Source organism: Helicoverpa zea, chromosome 17 (genome assembly GCF_022581195.2).
Source record: "Helicoverpa zea isolate HzStark_Cry1AcR chromosome 17, ilHelZeax1.1, whole genome shotgun sequence".
NCBI lineage: Eukaryota > Metazoa > Arthropoda > Insecta > Lepidoptera > Noctuidae > Helicoverpa > Helicoverpa zea.
The window spans coordinates 2,934,517-2,952,758 of record NC_061468.1 but is presented as its reverse complement, the minus strand read 5'-3'; the positions used below and the strand labels follow the sequence as shown (position 1 = coordinate 2,952,758).

The following is an 18,242-nucleotide window of genomic DNA, read 5'->3' as shown; positions in this document are numbered from 1 at the left end:
ACTCGACAAAAAACAGGTCGCAGAAAAATACAAAATAAACCTATTAAATCATTACTTTTATGTATTTTTTAGTAGATATTTAATTAAGATTTTCGGGCTTGGCGTACAGGGCATAGGAATACCGATATGGCGTGGCGGTGAAAAGGTTAATAATGGTACCTTAATTGAAATCAGCGCCATCTATCGGCGGCAATAACGAAAGCTTCACGGTACAGCCAGTAGAGTGACGTAATAGATTTAGTAGTGTGTGTGTGATGCGGCGACGGAGCGAGCGGTCGCGTTTCACCGCTCCTCGAGCATCACCGTCTCTTGAGGGTACAGCTTTAGCGTCTTCAGTGTACTGCTTGGAGATTCCAGTGTCAGCTAAATGGGTGAAAGAAATGTGATTAATGTTATATCAAGTAAGGTGTTCATAAAATACGTGAGATGTTTATAGGAGTCGAGTCAAAGCTCATCTAATCTTACGTTGAAGTCCATTTAATCCAGATGGTACATACTTAAGATTTAATCTTTAGCGTAATCGTTATGATAGCAATATTTATAACTAGTTTTAACTAGGGAGGCCCAGAAAATAGAAAGAAAGAAATAAGTTTTATTGCGCAAAATATAAGATGCATAAATGCCCTTAACAAAATGAGCATAACACCGATAAAAAGAACATAAAACAAATTTAAGGGAAAATATGCGTCTTAAAGCGCGCAATACGGCCCTCGCTCAGCATAATGTTGCGACCCGAAATGAGACACTAAATAATAACAAAAACACCTCATGCAATTTATGGATGTCCCCTAACATATTTATAGGTGACATGCAGTTAAGATGGTGAGCATATTATATGGGGATGTATTTCAGTGGTAAAATAGCGGATGGAAAGTAGTAAATAAGTAAATACTTACGTCTCTCCTAGGCCAGCTAGAGATAACCTTGTAACTTTCTTGTGGATAGCCCTTAGATGCGAGGAAATCTAGTAACGCCTGTGAATAATTAGAGCAATATTAGGATTAAAGTCTGATTAGAAGAGATTGTGGTTTTAGTCAAAGGTTAGGTTCGCCGGGATTGGCGTACTGTGTATGTACTAGCCGTCTTCCCATGGTCTCACCCGCGTGCCGTGGAAACTACTGCACGTGTCGGGATAAAATATAGTCTATTTTACTCGGGAAGAGTGCAGCTTTTCAGCATTTTATAAATTGTTCCAGTACTTTTTGAGTTTATCCATTAGATATGGCGCTTCGACATTGCAATTAATATAAAACATATGCTTCCTTCCAATATAAAAACATTTACTACTGTTCAAGGTACAGCTTATCTAATATGTATGTATATTAGAAAATGTTTACAAACGTTTGATATTAGAAAATGTTTATAAACATTTTCTAATGGCAATGCGGGATTACCAATAGAAACAAACATTTTTTTTCCTGCTTATATGATTAGTATAGAAGGATACGTACGGCGAGCGTGTCGTGTGCGTGGAAGCGTCGCTCGAGGCAGCGCTCGTGCGGCGGCGGCAGGCGCACGCGGATGCGCGCGACGTCCGCCGCCGCGGCCAGCGGCTCCGCCGGCACGCGCCGCGCCGCCACCACGCGCTCCGCCTGGAAAGAAATAACATAGATTTGTTAACACAGTTTCTTTTTTATAGAAAACCCATGGAAAAGTAATCCACAATATTCTCAACTCTCTTTGCCACAAAATTCTATTAAAATTATTCATATTTCTATCTGTATTGTACCGAGATACCAAAACAAATGAGGGCTAAGGGAGTTCGCTGCGTGAAGTGGGAGTACAACACGTACGTCAGCTCCGCGTGCTTGTTAGATATAATCTCATAGAGAAACGCTCTGTGGGATGGGTCACCTGGCGTTGTTTACGCAAGTAAAACGAGTTTCATTAAAAAATATTTTCGTGTATCACTACATAGTATAAAACAAAGTCGCTTTTTCTGTCCCTACGTACACTTAAATCTTCAAAACTACAAAACCGATTTTCTTGCGGTTTTTTTTTAATAGATAGAGTCATTAATGAGGAAGGTTTATATGTATAATAACATGCATTAAATAGTGGGGAAATACTGTTTTCCCGTGCGAAGCGGGTCGTTAGTACAATATAATTCCCATGTAAATAAAATACTATATATTATCCCAGAATATAATTATTTAGATAAATAAATAGGTACAGTTAACATTACACATACAGCATACATGTGTGTGAGATAAACAAAACCAAACTTACCTCTTTTTTCGCTTCCTCCATTTGTCTTTCTGACTCAGCTCTTTCTAATTCTTGATTTCTTTCTAGTTCTGCCCTTTTCTTTACTTCTTCTTTAGCTCTGCAAAAAGGAAATATTTTTTTATTAATCTCCGCTATATTCTAGAAGTGTTACTCGGGAATACTGTAGTTTTACAAGTTTCAAATCAGTAAGTTTCAAATCAGTGCCAAATTTTTTTTTTCATTACAAACATACACACAAACATTATTTTTACACGTTTACATTAGCTCCAGTTGTAACTATGTATGTAAGAAAATCTTCGAATCTTAATTTGACCCACTTCCCGGTCTTCAATTAGGACGAAATTTTGTTTTGTAGAATAGAAGAAAAGTAAATAAGATATCTAATTCACCTGTCGGCCTCTAAACTCCGCTGGTACGCCTCGTCCTGTTCCCGCTTGACGCGTTGCCTCGCGTCTCTCTCCCGCTCCAGCCGCGCTTCGTCCTCGCGAGCAGAGCTGAACCGCTCTAACGCTTCTACCAGCCCGCCCAGTAGCTCTGAGACGCCCACGTTACCTGGAAATGTTTACATTAAATTAATGTGAGGATGTTTGGGATATGGCTGTCATGTGAATATCTTCTTTGGCAGTCGTTATGGGCGACTGCCCATACTGAAACCAGTTTTACCTAGGGATATTGGGCTGCCCAGGTAACTGGGTTGTGGAGGTCAGATAGGCAGTAGCGCCTTGCAAAACTCTTAGCCAACCCCAACATAGCTGGGAAAAGGCTAGGCAGATGATGTTGGGATATCACCTTTTTACTTTATTAATTATTAATTCAACCGTCAATAGTAGCAGCTCCGGCATAAGGATTGTCATTTGTAGTCTTGAGTAATCTTTAGGGGTAGTAAAAGCTTTCAAGTCTGCCAACTAGTCTCACCAATGGTATCATATTACTACGGTAACTATATTGGAGGATCAAATAAGCAGTCACTCCATGTGACACACTAGTACTCATCTGCACCAGGTTCACAATAAGGCAACGTAGTTAGAAAAAAGGCTAGGCAGCTGACTCACCGTTGATGACGGAGTAGATCTCAGTGTTGGAGCGTACTCGCATGATGATGACGAGCGCCGGCAGCCGCTCCACCGGGATGTTGCGTATCGTCATGCTTGCTACAGGACCTAGAGCATTTGCTACCGATGATAGTAACCTGCAATAAAATGTTATTTAATTTAATCTTCTTTTATGAAGAACTCATGTTGCCTTGATAAAATATAGCAACAAAATATGAAACGAACAAAAATGTTCACTCGTAAACGTTGCTAATCACGTCTCCGTTTTGTACATTCGACCAAAAACGAGTTCTGCAAATTTAAACAAAAGATTCTTTAACCTCAAATGCCGCTAAAGTTTACTTTTCTAACGCGGAGCGTAAGGAAAAAAGAACCTTATTGAATTCAATGAAGCTCAAATTAAAGCCGTTTATGGCCGACTGTACTGAGTCATCGCTAGTTTTTTTTTGTGTCTATATCAAATTTCACTTCAATTTTTAAATAAAACTAACATGTTATTATTATCTGGATGCGACAGGTCCCAGCCGTAGACGATGAAGTTGGCGGCCAGGGTCTGCAGCACCGCCTCGCAGCCCAGCAGTTGTGCGCAGAACACGTTGGATAACACTGATTGCTCATGGTGTAGGTATACGCCTAATAGTTTACGCTGTCAACAGAAGTTAGGGGTTAATTTTGTACGAAACTGGACGCAGATTGATTTCCAATACCTGATAAATGTCTATGATAGGATATATTTACCTAGTATAATATACAAAGTAAGTTAAAGTTAATAAGTTAACTATAGATAGATATTATAGGGAGGCAAAGAAAATGATGAATGAAAGTGGTAAAGTAAAAAATGGGGAAAATCTGAAGGGTACCGTTGAAACTGAGCGGTAAAGTGTGAATTTTGATCGATAAATCGGAGTGTGATAAAAACTGTAGTTACAGTTTTGAGAAGTTTTGTTATACTATTTACTAGTAACGAAAAGTTTGGTGCTCACAAATGAGAAGATTACGATTACAACGATTATTAGAAACGGGGCAAAAATGATGTTAGATCAAATATTGATGGGAGATTGGAGATTAAAATGACGTGGGCTAATAAGGGGGTATTGACTTTACACAATAGTAATAGTACCTCTTTCGCGGGTTTGAGGCAGGACTCCTTGATGGCGTCGTGCAGCGTGCCCTCGAAGAAGTGCGGCGTGTTGGGCCCGTAGCGCGAGCGGAACCGCGCCCCGAACTCGATGCAGCCCAGCGCCTCGTCCTCCACGCTCTCCGACACTGGACAAGCAATTATAGTTAGTTTTTGCGCAGATTTGTTTGCTGCGCAGTTATATTTGGAGTTTTGCACAATTATAATTAGTGTTCTGCGCAATCGTATTTGGTGTTCTGCGCAATTATATTTGGTGATTCGTGCAACTATACTTTTTCTGCATGCTTTTTGGATGAATGGATACGGTATACGAATAGATCATTCGTTTTTAATTACTAGTACTAAACATAAAATTATATCATTTATTTTTAAATCGATTATCCAAACATCAGTATACCCCAATCAGTTTGGATGTTATTATAATATAAGTGTGAATCCGATCCCACCCAAAACAAAAATGTGAAAGGTTGCCAAGTTCGATAATATGGGAATGCTTTGCCTATAAAAGAAGTGAGATCTGAATAAGTACCAAGTTCCATACACATACCTCAGTTAAAAATAGTTACTTTTTAATGATGTTACTTGGCAAGTTTTAATAGAAAATTATATACTTTATTCATTGCGTTTAGTAGGTTTATAACAAGGTGTGTGAAAACTTGCCAAGAACCATCATTAAAAAGTAACTATTTTTAACTGAGGTATGTGTATGGAACTTGGTACTTATTCAGATCTCACTTCTTTTATAGGCGAAGCATTCCCATATTATCGAACTTGGCAACCTTTCACATTTTTGTTTTGGGTGGGATTTCATTTATTTTTGTAAGGTTGTTTATTTTATTTTTTTCTTATGACTAAGTTAGTTAAGGAAATGTCTCATTAATACTATCTTTCAGATTTTTGAATATGCACTATGCTTCTTACAAAGAAATGAACTAGATTAACTAAATGGACTAGATTTACCAACTGACTGACATGTCATGTTATCATTTATTATGTTCGTGGATCAAAGTTACACATTCGTTATTTTCGAAAGTGACTCACTCTTGGCCGTTTTCAGATTTTTACTTTACTTTGACTAAATACAAACCTTTGTAACGAATTTCAGATCGGTACGACCATTCGAAGATATATTATATAAATGTAGATAAATTTAGTTCGTTTTAGTTCCTTAGGGGTATAAATTTACACCGGGTATAAATCACCTTCATTATTTTGAAACTGACTCACACTTGGCCATTTTCAGATTTTTCCCTTTACCTTGACATAAAGACCTACCTCCATGCCAAATTTCAAGTCACTACGACCATTGGAAGTGGTCTAGGTTTTTGATGAGTGAGTCAGTGAATCAGTCAGTCAGTGAGTGTATAGTAAAAATAGCGATTTTCTGACGTCAATATCTCAAGACCTACAATAGGTATATTAATTAAATTTTGTATTTTAGATAAGTGAGGGGGTCTCAACAGATACTAGAAATTTGATATGCGTAAATAAAATAGATTTTGAGTTATAGGGGGGGTCGAATTTGGCCCGAAATGGTTCGTGTAATATAACCCACGGCCGGTGTGTCGCTTTTTTTTTGCTCGAACTTGGCGGACACACTGCCGTGTGTCTAGAGTCTAGATTATAATATTAGTGTGATTACTTACTAAGCGGCTGCAACCTCTCGGACTGCACCAAGTCTACGAACATGTCATCTTCAGCGGTGTACCCCTCGGCTGTGTCTTCTACTTCCTCCACGGAACTATTCTCGCTGTCCGAGCTCTCCACTATTATCTGCAACATCATATATGTATATGGATATCATACTCTCTATGCATATAAGGCGAGTCAGTAGAATAGGACTTTAGAACATCTAATAAAGCAATGCTGAAACTTTAGAGGTTTTATTGATTGTTGTGTTTTGCCGATTCTTTAACATGCAAGAAATTGCATTTTTTTGTCATTTTAGTCTTATCATTTTGTTAATTTCCCTCAAAGGAATGCAGAATTTAAACATTTAATGCATGCATTTGTTAACCAAAAGTAAGATTGGCTGCAGATTTTTTTTTTATTCCAGAGCAGTTCAATGTGATATTGGTTAGTAAGCGATAGAGAATAGGGATGAGTTGTACCCACTCTACTAGAGTTAAATAAAGTGATAATACTCATAAGTTCTTGTATAAAAAAGTTATTTTTATATCAACTCTTATACTTTCCTACTCATCCCTACTCCACACACAAACACATAAAATGTTAGTAAGCCCCCATTACCGTATTTACCCTCTTATACTCCTTCTGCTTGGCGGGGGCGCGGCGCACTGACAGCTCGTGCTGCGGGAGCGTGAGGCCCGCCATCGCTAGCACTGTGTCGTCGAGACCCTGGACTGATGGCCAGCCTGTCCATACCTGGGAGAATATGTACGTAGGTATAAGTTAAAAAACAATATGTTTATATGAAATATGAAGGGGATAATATGCGTCATAAAACCAACCCCATACCTGGGGCAAATGTATGTATAAGATTAAAAACAATATTATGTTTATATGAAATATGAAAGGGGATAATATGCGTCACAAAACCAAAATCTCCAGCGCAACCATTTTCGAAGGCACGATAAACGGTCTCGGCTGTCATTGAACATCTTTATCAGTCGTTACGGGTAGTCAGAAGCCAGTAAGACTGACAACCAGTTTTACCTACGGGCATTGGGTTCCCCAGGTTGAAGTCAGATAAGCAATCGCTCTTTATAAAATATTGGTACTCAGCTGGATCCGGTTAGACTGGAAGGCGACCCCATGGTGGGGTCGCCTCAGTAGGATAGATAATGATGAAGGGGATAGTATGCGTCACAAAACCGACTCTGTGCAGGAGTGAGCCCCTAGCGCTGAGTTTGATTTGTTGGTTTATCGTCAGCGTAATTAGAATCCACTAACCTGATGCCTAACAGGTATGTCTGTTAACGAATATATGTCGCCCTTAACTTCCTGCACGGTCTTAGTGCCGGGGTACTTGAGCGTGTAGTCCTTGTCTTCCACCTGCACGTGCAGCACGTATGTCGTCGTCAGCCTTTCTGCTACCCTGGTAGATGCAGAAACAAATATTCATGAAATATAATGAGAACTCCGCCCCTAAGACGACCCACTGACCGAATAGAGAAAAATAACATAAATAACTAACTGTTCCACTATCTATCTGCTCTTAAAAACAAAAATATTGTACAAGCCTTAACAAAACATGATCCCTCTTATTATAAAAACTGCCGCAAGTAGTGGTTTAAACCAGACTGAAGACGTCTTGGTTTGTTACGGTACTTACGATAGTCTTCACATCCTTATTACAAAACGTAGACTAAGAGAAGACTGTTTGGTACTTCGATTTGTCTGTGGTTGAAAAAATATCCACAGATTATAATCAACAAATATTTAAATCATTCGTTCAATCGTTCCGGATTCTATGCGCCGTTCCTTTTTACATTATTTTGTTAAGTCTATTTTGATGAAAAATAATTAACTATGATAATAAAAAAAATATCTCTGCAGTTGAAAAGATTACTTTTTATTATTTAAAGGTAATTTTATATTTCTAGTATCTTTTAACGATATACATGATCCAATTATTCTCTTTTAAACAACTATCGAGTTTGCGCGTATAACGGAACGTCAGCGCGCGTATCCGAGTTGTTTTGTTTTTAGGTTAGAAATAACTTGGATTATTTTCATCCCGATTTAAATGATTAAATAAGACGTTGTGCATCTCATTAGAACCTCTTCAAAATTAAGTGCACAATAACTTACACACAGAATATCGTGTGAATTAAATTAACAACATAAAAGTAGAAAATTATATTTTATTCCGATGTCTATTTATACAGTTAAACGCACTGATACATGTTGGACACTGTTCTTCATCACACAATCTTGTTCCCTTTCTCATCTTGGCATTTTTGTAAATTTTAGCAAGCTTCCAGTCTTTTACAAACATTGCATATTACTGGCAGAGATACGGCGTGTAAAACGCCAAAATAGTCTTGAATCTGTAAATAAACAGTAGACTGTATGATAATCTGATATATTTTCGGAGTTTCATCAAAATCCATGTGGTAGTTTATGCGTGGAACATAAACAAACATCCATAATAAAAACTTCCACTCTTATACAATTAATTAGGATGTTTTGGCAACCTACTTGCACTGTAAAGGCTACTTACTTTATGGCGAGCCCAGTTGAGCATCATATCATCATCCTGGATCATCATGGATTATCATCATGCATTCAATTGACTATTATTTCGAAAAACGTAAATCGATATTTACATCGAAAATTGTCGTCAGGTAATTTGAAGAAATTTTCTCGATGACGCACTCTGTTGGGTCCCCGGACACTCTCAATAGTATTCTAACACATCCAAGTATTCCAAATCACACATATTTATATCCACTTTCGTTTTTTTCATCACAAAACAAATAACCTCAAAAGTAAATAATGTCGGAATTTGACGTTTGTCGACTAAGTACTGCAGTTAAACTATGGGGCTCGATGGTTTATCTTTTGTACTACAGATAGTAATAGGACATGCGATAAACTGTGTTTTGTAATAACGTTTTTTCAAGGTCGTACTTAAAGCTGGATTAATGGTAGTACATACAAAAGCCGATACTTATTTGATACCGCGTTTTATAATAAGAGGGTTACCCTCTTATTATAAAACCAAATAAGTATCGGCTTAAATACTTATCAAATAAGTATCGGCGGTACTTAATCAACGGTACTAAATAAGTATCGTTATCGATATCAAATAAGTATCGGCTTTTGTACTACCATTAATCCAGCTTTAAGTACGACCTTGAAAAAACGTTATTACAAAACGCAGTTTATCGCAAGTCCTATCACTATCTGTAGTACAAAAGATAAACCATCGAGCCCCCTAGTTTAACTGCAGTACTTAGTCGACAAACGTCAAATTCCGACATTATTTACTTTTGAGGTTATTTGTTTTGTGATGAAAAAAACGAAAGTGGATATAAATATGTGTGATTTGGAATACTTGGATGTGTTAGAATACTATTGAGAGTGTCCGGGGACCCAACAGAGTGCGTCATCGAGAAAATTTCTTCAAATTACCTGACGACAATTTTCGATGTAAATATCGATTTACGTTTTTCGAAATAATAGTCAATTGAATGCATGATGATAATCCATGATGATCCAGGATGATGATATGATGCTCAACTGGGCTCGCCATAAAGTAAGTAGCCTTTACAGTGCAAGTAGGTTGCCAAAACATCCTAATTAATTGTATAAGAGTGGAAGTTTTTATTATGGATGTTTGTTTATGTTCCACGCATAAACTACCACATGGATTTTGATGAAACTCCGAAAATATATCAGATTATCATACAGTCTACTGTTTATTTACAGATTCAAGACTATTTTGGCGTTTTACACGCCGTATCTCTGCCAGTAATATGCAATGTTTGTAAAAGACTGGAAGCTTGCTAAAATTTACAAAAATGCCAAGATGAGAAAGGGAACAAGATTGTGTGATGAAGAACAGTGTCCAACATGTATCAGTGCGTTTAACTGTATAAATAGACATCGGAATAAAATATAATTTTCTACTTTTATGTTGTTTCATTTTCTTTTGGTAATTTAATTCACACGATATTCTGTGTGTAAGTTATTGTGCACTTAATTTTGAAGAGGTTCTAATGAGATGCACAACGTCTTATTTAATCATTTAAATCGGGATGAAAATAATCCAAGTTATTTCTAACCTAAAAACAAAACAACTCGGATACGCGCGCTGACGTTCCGTTATACGCGCAAACTCGATAGTTGTTTAAAAGAGAATAATTGGATCATGTATATCGTTAAAAGATACTAGAAATATAAAATTACCTTTAAATAATAAAAAGTAATCTTTTCAACTGCAGAGATATTTTTTTTATTATCATAGTTAATTATTTTTCATCAAAATAGACTTAACAAAATAATGTAAAAAGGAACGGCGCATAGAATCCGGAACGATTGAACGAATGATTTAAATATTTGTTGCTTATAATCTGTGGATATTTTTTCAACCACAGACAAATCGAAGCCAAACAGTCTTCTCTTAGTCTACGTTTTGTAATAAGGATGTGAAGACTATCGTAAGTACCGTAACAAACCAAGACGTCTTCAGTCTGGTTTAAACCACTACTTGCGGCAGTTTTTATAATAAGAGGGTAAATGTTTTGGTGCAACTCTGCTTAACAGCTATTGGGTCGTCATCCTTACGATTTATAAATCAATGATGATGGTTTTATAATTTGTAGAACAACGAAACTAGTCATCAATGTATAGGTACCTAATTGCAAAACGTCATTTCATTTTATCAAACTTGTAAAATGATATTGCCTAGGTTATTTTGTAACGATTAGATAAAAATCTTCAATCGTCATCAAGCTTTTATGACGTTGATAATATCTTAAGTTCAGACATTTCATATTATCCAATAGATTTAGATAGATGATTTAATAATTGTTGTCGATATCTTTTATCATCATTTGAGTTCGGAAAACACGCAAACGAACCTGGGTTGTCTTACTTGATAGACTGATTTCTATATATACCGAAGGACTTGACTTTCCAATGTCTACAGTGCTACAAGGATCTTTTGGCACGTGGCCGATTTTGGAACTAACGCCGCCATCTTGCAAAGCGTCACTTTTGACAGATAGCTGAAGTTGGTGTTTGTTCGTGCTTTAATTTAGTAAAAACCTTTATAAATTATGCCAAAAGTGATAAGAAGTGGTGTTAGAGAGGTGGTTTTAAAAGTGAAGGACTATTTTATGCAAGAAAAGCAATCTTGTGCCCCGATTATTCCATTTGAAAGGGTAAATGAGCGTGTCGCAGCTGCAACAGGTTAGTGATACCATACACAGTGCCCGATATTACCACGAATACATAACCTAAAATTGTAAGTTTTTTAGATAGATTTTTCCTTCACATCATTTAAATAAAATACGATTTCAGGTATATCTTTACGGACTGTTGCAAGAATTGGAAATGAAGGAAGATTGGCTGAAGCATCATCGAGTAAAATAGTTATTCCCGGAAAAAATAGAAAAACAAGAAAGGATAAAATTTTAATGGACAATTTTGATATTGGTGTTCTTAGACGAAAGATCCATGAATTTTATACTTTCAAAAAAGAAATACCAACAGTGAATAAGTTGCTGCAAGTACTTAGAGAAGAGATTGGATTCACAGGCAGCCGAGAAATTCTCAGACAACATATAAAAATGATTGGTTTTCGATTCAGAAAAACTATAAGCAACAGAAAGGTCCTCATGGAACGTAATGATATAACTGCTTGGCGTGCTCGTTATCTGCAGGTATACATATACTTATAAGTTTGTAGTACATCGTGCAAATTGTCTTTGTGTGAATTTTCCTCCGTTGGTTATGACATTGCAGGCTGAATCACCAGATTGTCTGAAAATTAAGCGATTCCTTGGTTTGGAAGGCATGTTGAGCTGGTGGTCCCGGTTACTATTAGGTACTGCTGATGATTGTAATCGACATTTAAAGGAACCATGACAGTAGCTGAAAGGTGGTTCATGAAACAACATTAACACCAAGATACACTTGGTTGTATTACTAAGTGCCCACACAATATTGCTTATCTAAACCATCAGATACTATTCAAAATTAATGCAATCATTAATAAAACTGTTTAGCAATTTGCAAACTAACCATAAAATTATTTTATTTCAGACTTTAAAACATAATGACGATACAGAAAAACTACCTGTAGTCTACTTAGATGAGACCTATATTCACTCCGGTCATACAGCTGGGAAATGTTGGCAGAATGATGATGAAGGTATTGGCTACTTAATGATCTCCTAATATTATTGAGTAATATATTTTTTACAACTTTTTTTCAGAACTATTACTTATTGAATAATACATCTTTCTATAAGAGTGATTTTTGTTCTGAGTGTTCTGCTTTGTTTCATAGTTATTTTTTAAAATTTCAGATGGAGTATTAGAGCCCATCTCTAAAGGTCAAAGATTTATTATCGTTCATGCCGGAGGTAATCAAGGCTTTGTGGAGAATGCTTGCTTGGTGTTTAAGTCACAAACAAAGAGTGGTGACTACCACGACGACATGAACCATACAAATTTTAAAAAATGGGTTTTAGAAAAGTTGTCCCCCAATTTGAAGGAGCCCAGTCTAATTGTGATGGATAACGCACCATATCACAACACAAGCGTCAACAAACCCCCAAACACAAGCAGTAGGAAAGATAAAATCATCGAGTGGTTAAGAATAAACAACATTGAATATTCAGAAGAATATACAAGACCACAACTCTTAGAACTTGTAAATAGAAACAAACCCGAACCAGTGTATGCTGTGGATGCTATTTTAAAAGGACTGGGTCACAAGGTAACTATTACTTAATTCAGTTATACCTACCCTTTTTTCTCAAAATCTTAATACCAACATTACCAACCCAATGTGAAGATGAATAAGATTCTATTTTTTTTTCAGATATGTCGTTTGCCACCATATCATTGTGATCTAAATCCCATCGAAATGATCTGGGCATCCATGAAACGAAAAGTAGCCGAGATAAATATTGGGAGGCCACCAAACCAAATGCCTGACATGGTACAAAATGCATTCGATACCATTTCTGTCGAGGAATGGCGCAATCATTGTGGCCACGTTAAGAAACTGGAAGAAGAGTACCGAAAAAAAGATGGATATTTGGACGAACCATTTATCATAAGGTTATGCTCTGATAGCGAGGAAAGCACTGACGACGATGATTCTCAGGATGAAGATGATGAAGAATTTAATCGCATGCAACCTCTGGACGTAGTTCTTGCAGAACATAATTATAGTAAACGAATTTAATATATGATATTTTTTTTATTTATTTCATTGACATAGGTACCTTTAATTTTATTTTCATGTAATAATAGCCTTGGCCTATATCACACGAACATCTCATAAGTAAAAAAGTCACAGAATGGAAATCAAACAATTCCCTATTATTGGGGAGATTTTATTTGCTGGTAACCCTAATTGTACACTAACGCCCTCCTGTCAATGTCATCCAAGTGCCAAAAGATCCTTGTAGCACTATATTTAGAGACATTGTGGGACTTGATGATGAGATCTGGCAAAAGGCTTTTCCATTCCATCTTGAGCAGCAAGTTTCATGTCTTTCTAGCTCAGTTGAACTTACAATGTAAAAAATTCTGTACTTACTCGTCATCCGCCATCAGTTGTTCGGCGGCCTTCAATCTTAGCACTGCATTCTGCGGCAGATTGAGACTCAGTAGCGGCGCGTTGTTGGTGGCCCGCGACCCGCCCAGCCCCGATATCTGCTGCCGGCACACTGGCACGCCGCAAATCCTTTCCAGTTCTTTTTTTAAATCACCTGAGAAAGAGGTGGTTTGTTTTAATGTTGCCAGTTTGAATTTCTCTATGAGTGGTTAGTGCTGTTTAGTTGAAATAAGGTTATATGTATTTCTAAACAGACTTATGCATAATCAAATCTGAAAAATTGCATTGAAATTGTCATATCTTTTATTTTATACGGTTTATAATGATGTATCAAAATTATGACATGGTGAATAACGTGTTATGCATGCTGACTGACTAGACTAAGAATAAAATTCTAATCATATAAAAGTACTCACCAACTGAAGCATTCCCAGGTATTTTGACTTCATGTATCTTATTATTACAATGAACTTGTAGTTCTACGATGGGAGTGATATTATAATTAGGCGTGGAAGTTGATGCTTGATTACGGTCTTCCCGGTCTGCAGAATATAACACAAAAAATATTTAAAAAATTATAATAGAAATAAATTTTATGACACTACTGCACCCCTTCAATTGGGGGTAATCTGATGAAACAGAATATACATGTGTTGTGACTAGTATAAGTCATCAAAATCTAAAAAAAAACAATTCATTTCTGCATAAAAAAACTTCTACCCTATACCTACAACCATGCAATAAAACAAGACTGAGTCCTGCGCGAACGCAAAGCGAGCCGGCGCGATGATGACTACTGAGCGCAATGTCACGTTGGCCACTATAAAGGAAATCTCGCCGCGTCGCTTCGTGTTCGCGTCCAGATAGCTCACATAGAACGTAGAGTAATTAAATACATACCTGGTGGGTGAGTTTTTGGAGTTATCACAGATATATCATCGTCTATCATCTCAACGTCATGAGTGTCATTGTCCTGTGCCGCTGAGCTGTTCCCATCTTGTGGCATCACCCGGTTGATGGCTGCCTGCAAACATATTGGTTTATTGATTTTAATATTTAATAATGCTTTGTGTATTTGTTAACTGGTGGTAAGATGGTCACTTGCTTTTAAATATTTGAGCATACATAGCACTGTCACATCAACCAATTGGCAAAATTATTGGTTGGGGTTATTCAGTCAAAAGGTAGTTGTTTGATTGATTGGCAATTTAACCAGCTGGCTGCGACTGACGCCATCCGTCCGGGTTTCCCCAGATTTGTCCTCGTTTGGAGGCCGTCCGGGCGGAGTTTCAAGAAGTGTCCGTGGAAAACCCGGACACTTTTCATGTAAGGAAGCACCTCATTGAATTTAAGTATATGGTAATGGCAAATGGATTGAAAATGGGGTCTGGCGAAATTCGAGATGGCGGCCCTAGCTAGCTGTGACACACGCATTAGAAATTGACTGAAACCTCATTATATCCCTAATGTATCAAATGAGCTTAAAAAAAGTCTTCAAAAAGCCAAATACAGCTTAAGTTGTACACAATATAATGTGTACTTCAGTTTATTGTCATAAAAACAACACTAATACCTGTTTTGTACAAACTTATCTATACAGGTAGTTATAACATGTACATATCAACAAGAAGCATAACTTACTCCATACATGGAGCAAGCAAGCATTGTTTAGACATTCTTTCCAGTTTTTATTTCTATAAGAAAAAAAAAATACTAGAAACTGTATTGTCACCATCTTTTATGAGTACTGAGCTGTGAGTTAGGCGATTATCACACTGCCCCGCATGATGCAGCGTAGTGCGTGGATGCGTTTTTTTTCGTTGTATGGAAATATCTCCGTTTGTATGGAAAACACGCATAGTCCAACACACTGAAAATGCATCCACGCGCGTTCATGCGGATCACGCACATACATGCGGAGAAACACGCACCCCCGCGCGTAGGTGCGGGGCGAGACGCAAGGTATGGCACACTGAATCCCGCAATGCCGCGCGTGATTTTGAATGGGCGTGACGTGTATATTTGAAAATGGAACTCGCTGTGCGTGAAATTACAAAACGCACCTACGCGCGTGAGTGCGTGAAAAACCCGCACGATGATGCAGATCTGCACTCCCGCAGGAACGCGCGTAGGTGCGTCGACACGCAAGATGCAGCGTGATGCGGGGCAGTGTGAAGATCACCTTATATATTTTTTATTTATTCTAAGACTATATATATATTTTTTAATAGATTAAAAAATATTAGTATCCAGATTTTAAATCCATGTCGCAAGTTTTTTTTCCGAATTTTCTAAGCCTAACAAAAAGTCGTTCTTTCACAATAAATAAAAATATGGTGCAACATTAAGCCATATCCACGTTCTCTTCTGTAAATGTAAGGGTGTATTGAAATCATTTGGATTAGGTTGTGACTGTTCATTGTATCTCTGCCTATCAAATACACTAAAAAGACTTAAATGATTCTGTGAATGGATGCTTTCGTTTTTTTGTTTGCTTAGTTGTAGTACACTCTAGTCTCCCAGTCTGATAGTCTATTTATACCAATATCTATACTGATATAATAAAGAAGGGAGATTATTTTGTTTGTTTGCACCCTAACCCTCTTCAAAACCACTGAACCTGGCTATATTTTATCCATGTACGGATGGTAGTTCCCGGGTGAAACCTCAGGAAATTGGCTGATATTTTGTCATAAAAGTGAATGCCAATTAAACTAGCAGAATTAGAACAAAGAAATGTTGTATAAATAGAGTTTACCTACATTACATTTGTCAAGGACACAGTTAAAATGTAGGTCAGATTCAACTGACAACAATAGAAATATGGCATAGTAGGAATAGTCTTCACTATGACATAAAATACTTATGGTGTTTCAATAACCTGATAATCAATATAAATTATTGGTTTTACTCATTATACTTATTGCATTTTAGATATTACCTACCAACAAAAAGGCGGTAATACTATACAAACCGTAGTATTAGAACAATATATTCAATAATGGCCTTACTACAAAAACTTTAACGCCTGGTTTACAGTTGTCTAAAAATTTTGTGGCTGCAAAATGAACCATATGTCAACGTCATAATTTGACATTTTTTTAGACAAGGCTTAAACTGACGTTTAAAAGTTTTTGTGGTAAGACGGTAAAAGTTTATATTTAATAGTGGCTTCTGCCATAACGGTTGCTATGGCAGTCCCATGGGGGCTGCTTTGTGCACCCTGTTAAAAAGTAGTATACATATCTTTCTTTGATAGATGGGCTGTCTAACAGCGAAGTAATTTTTCAAATCTGTCCAGTAAACAAAGCAATCCTTCAGTGTTATAATATTGGCATTAATATTGTGCTAGTCCATAATTTTGTGCTATGGCATACACTTGATACATAAGATCATTAGTAGTGTCATCATCCTGAGGTTTGGACGTTTCTTATTTCATAGTATTTATGCATTTTAATAACATAGACTCCTTTTTATCTGGGTGCGGGAAAAAGTCCCCTCTGGACATGGGTACCAGGTAATAATTATGAAATACTCTTGTTCAACTCTCATTTCAATTGTTATTTAGTTGAGTTAGAAATAGACCTAATATCATAGTAGAGGCCTAGATGACATGCAAATTTTAAGGTCACACATAATCATCAAACTAGTTTCTACAAAGCAAAACTTAATTTATTAGTTGTAAAGATATACAATAAACCAGTGTGTTTACCTGCAATATCAGTTGATATCTAAACAGCAATATTTTCTGATCATGACACACATGACATCTACAATTACTAAATATATAAACAATCCCTTATATGGGTAGGATGCCAGAAAGAAAACTAAAAATCCCTTTGTGTACAAACTGAATTTTCTATTATGAAGAATTGTATCAGAAATTGCATACATTTTATAATTTCTACAGGCAAGAGTTAAAAGTGAAAAATTATAAAGTTGTTTACTTACAAGTAAGTCCCAATTTGCTTCTTCCAGATGGTATATAGCTTCAGCAACATCTTCTATGGCTGTTATACCCTAGAACACACAGTTACATTTATATAAAAGTATAATGTTGCCTTAATTATACCAACTACGCAATTCTATAGCGTAGTAAACACCAACCACAAGGTTTACCTTGTACTACCTCGTAGCTTAGCGATTTCAAGGAAGTTCACAACGAATAAGCACAAAGAAATAATAAAGGCACAATTCGTAACGTATAACACGTGTCAAAACCATGATTCACAATCGAAAAACCTATGCAGTAATACAAAAAGGACAAAGAAATTTTTAAAAAATCTTTCAAAACTACGATAAGACCAAAGCACAAAGAGATAAACGAGATTTAAGAGTCACTGTTGTTATACACTACATAACCTTTCCGAAACACCAATGGACGTTCATATGAAAATTCAGTAAGGGCTATCTTGTAAAGGCACTCTTACCTGAAAATTTGCTAGAATTTCCTCTCTGTTTTCTGCCATCCTGATATTATTGAGCTCAAAAAATACTATGACATTTGCGATTGCGACAAATCACTCAAACACTGACCATCGACAAACAGCAGAACACT

The 18,242-nt window shown here is 36.7% G+C and overlaps 3 protein-coding genes across 4 annotated transcripts in view; 2 read left to right on the top strand and 1 right to left on the bottom strand.

Annotated features, from left to right (window-relative positions):
- Positions 1–18,242, bottom strand: part of LOC124638117 (FAS-associated factor 1) — a 20,274-nt gene extending 2,032 nt beyond the window's left edge. Inside the window, exons 1-16 of one of the 2 annotated variants that reach the window (XM_047174977.1) lie at positions 18,115–18,242; positions 17,636–17,704; positions 14,585–14,708; positions 14,101–14,226; positions 13,667–13,838; positions 7,333–7,477; positions 6,670–6,804; positions 6,066–6,192; positions 4,402–4,547; positions 3,773–3,927; positions 3,282–3,418; positions 2,619–2,781; positions 2,230–2,326; positions 1,452–1,592; positions 897–974; positions 151–363 (exon numbers count right to left, since the gene is read on the bottom strand). In XM_047174977.1, coding sequence (XP_047030933.1) covers positions 283–363; positions 897–974; positions 1,452–1,592; positions 2,230–2,326; positions 2,619–2,781; positions 3,282–3,418; positions 3,773–3,927; positions 4,402–4,547; positions 6,066–6,192; positions 6,670–6,804; positions 7,333–7,477; positions 13,667–13,838; positions 14,101–14,226; positions 14,585–14,708; positions 17,636–17,704; positions 18,115–18,153 — 1,935 coding nt within the window. In that variant the 5' untranslated portion in view covers positions 18,154–18,242 and the 3' untranslated portion in view covers positions 151–282. The remainder of the gene's footprint in view (positions 1–150; positions 364–896; positions 975–1,451; positions 1,593–2,229; positions 2,327–2,618; positions 2,782–3,281; positions 3,419–3,772; positions 3,928–4,401; positions 4,548–6,065; positions 6,193–6,669; positions 6,805–7,332; positions 7,478–13,666; positions 13,839–14,100; positions 14,227–14,584; positions 14,709–17,635; positions 17,705–18,114) is intronic. The other variant, XM_047174978.1, reaches the window with a different exon arrangement.
- LOC124638120 lies at positions 11,053–13,313 on the top strand. The gene is made up of 5 exons (XM_047174986.1): positions 11,053–11,301; positions 11,413–11,774; positions 12,157–12,265; positions 12,423–12,835; positions 12,941–13,313. The coding sequence occupies exons 1-5, from the start codon at positions 11,169–11,171 to the stop codon at positions 13,307–13,309; spliced, it is 1,386 nt and encodes a 461-aa protein (XP_047030942.1). The 5' UTR covers positions 11,053–11,168; the 3' UTR covers positions 13,310–13,313.
- Positions 14,487–18,242, top strand: part of LOC124638116 (cartilage oligomeric matrix protein) — a 33,357-nt gene continuing 29,601 nt past the window's right edge. Inside the window, exon 1 of the mRNA XM_047174976.1 lies at positions 14,487–14,587. The gene's annotated coding sequence lies outside the window, so the exon portion shown is untranslated. The remainder of the gene's footprint in view (positions 14,588–18,242) is intronic.

What these genes read in the sequence shown, in the direction of transcription:
- LOC124638120 (XM_047174986.1), top strand. Translation starts at nt 11,169, where the DNA reads ATGCCAAAAGTGATAAGAAGTGGTGTTAGAGAGGTGGTTTTAAAAGTG. An exon ending in GCGTGTCGCAGCTGCAACAG is followed by an intron (nt 11,302 to 11,412) that starts GTTAGTGATACC and finishes ATACGATTTCAG; the next exon opens with GTATATCTTTACGGACTGTT. An exon ending in TTGGCAGAATGATGATGAAG is followed by an intron (nt 12,266 to 12,422) that starts GTATTGGCTACT and finishes TTAAAATTTCAG; the next exon opens with ATGGAGTATTAGAGCCCATC.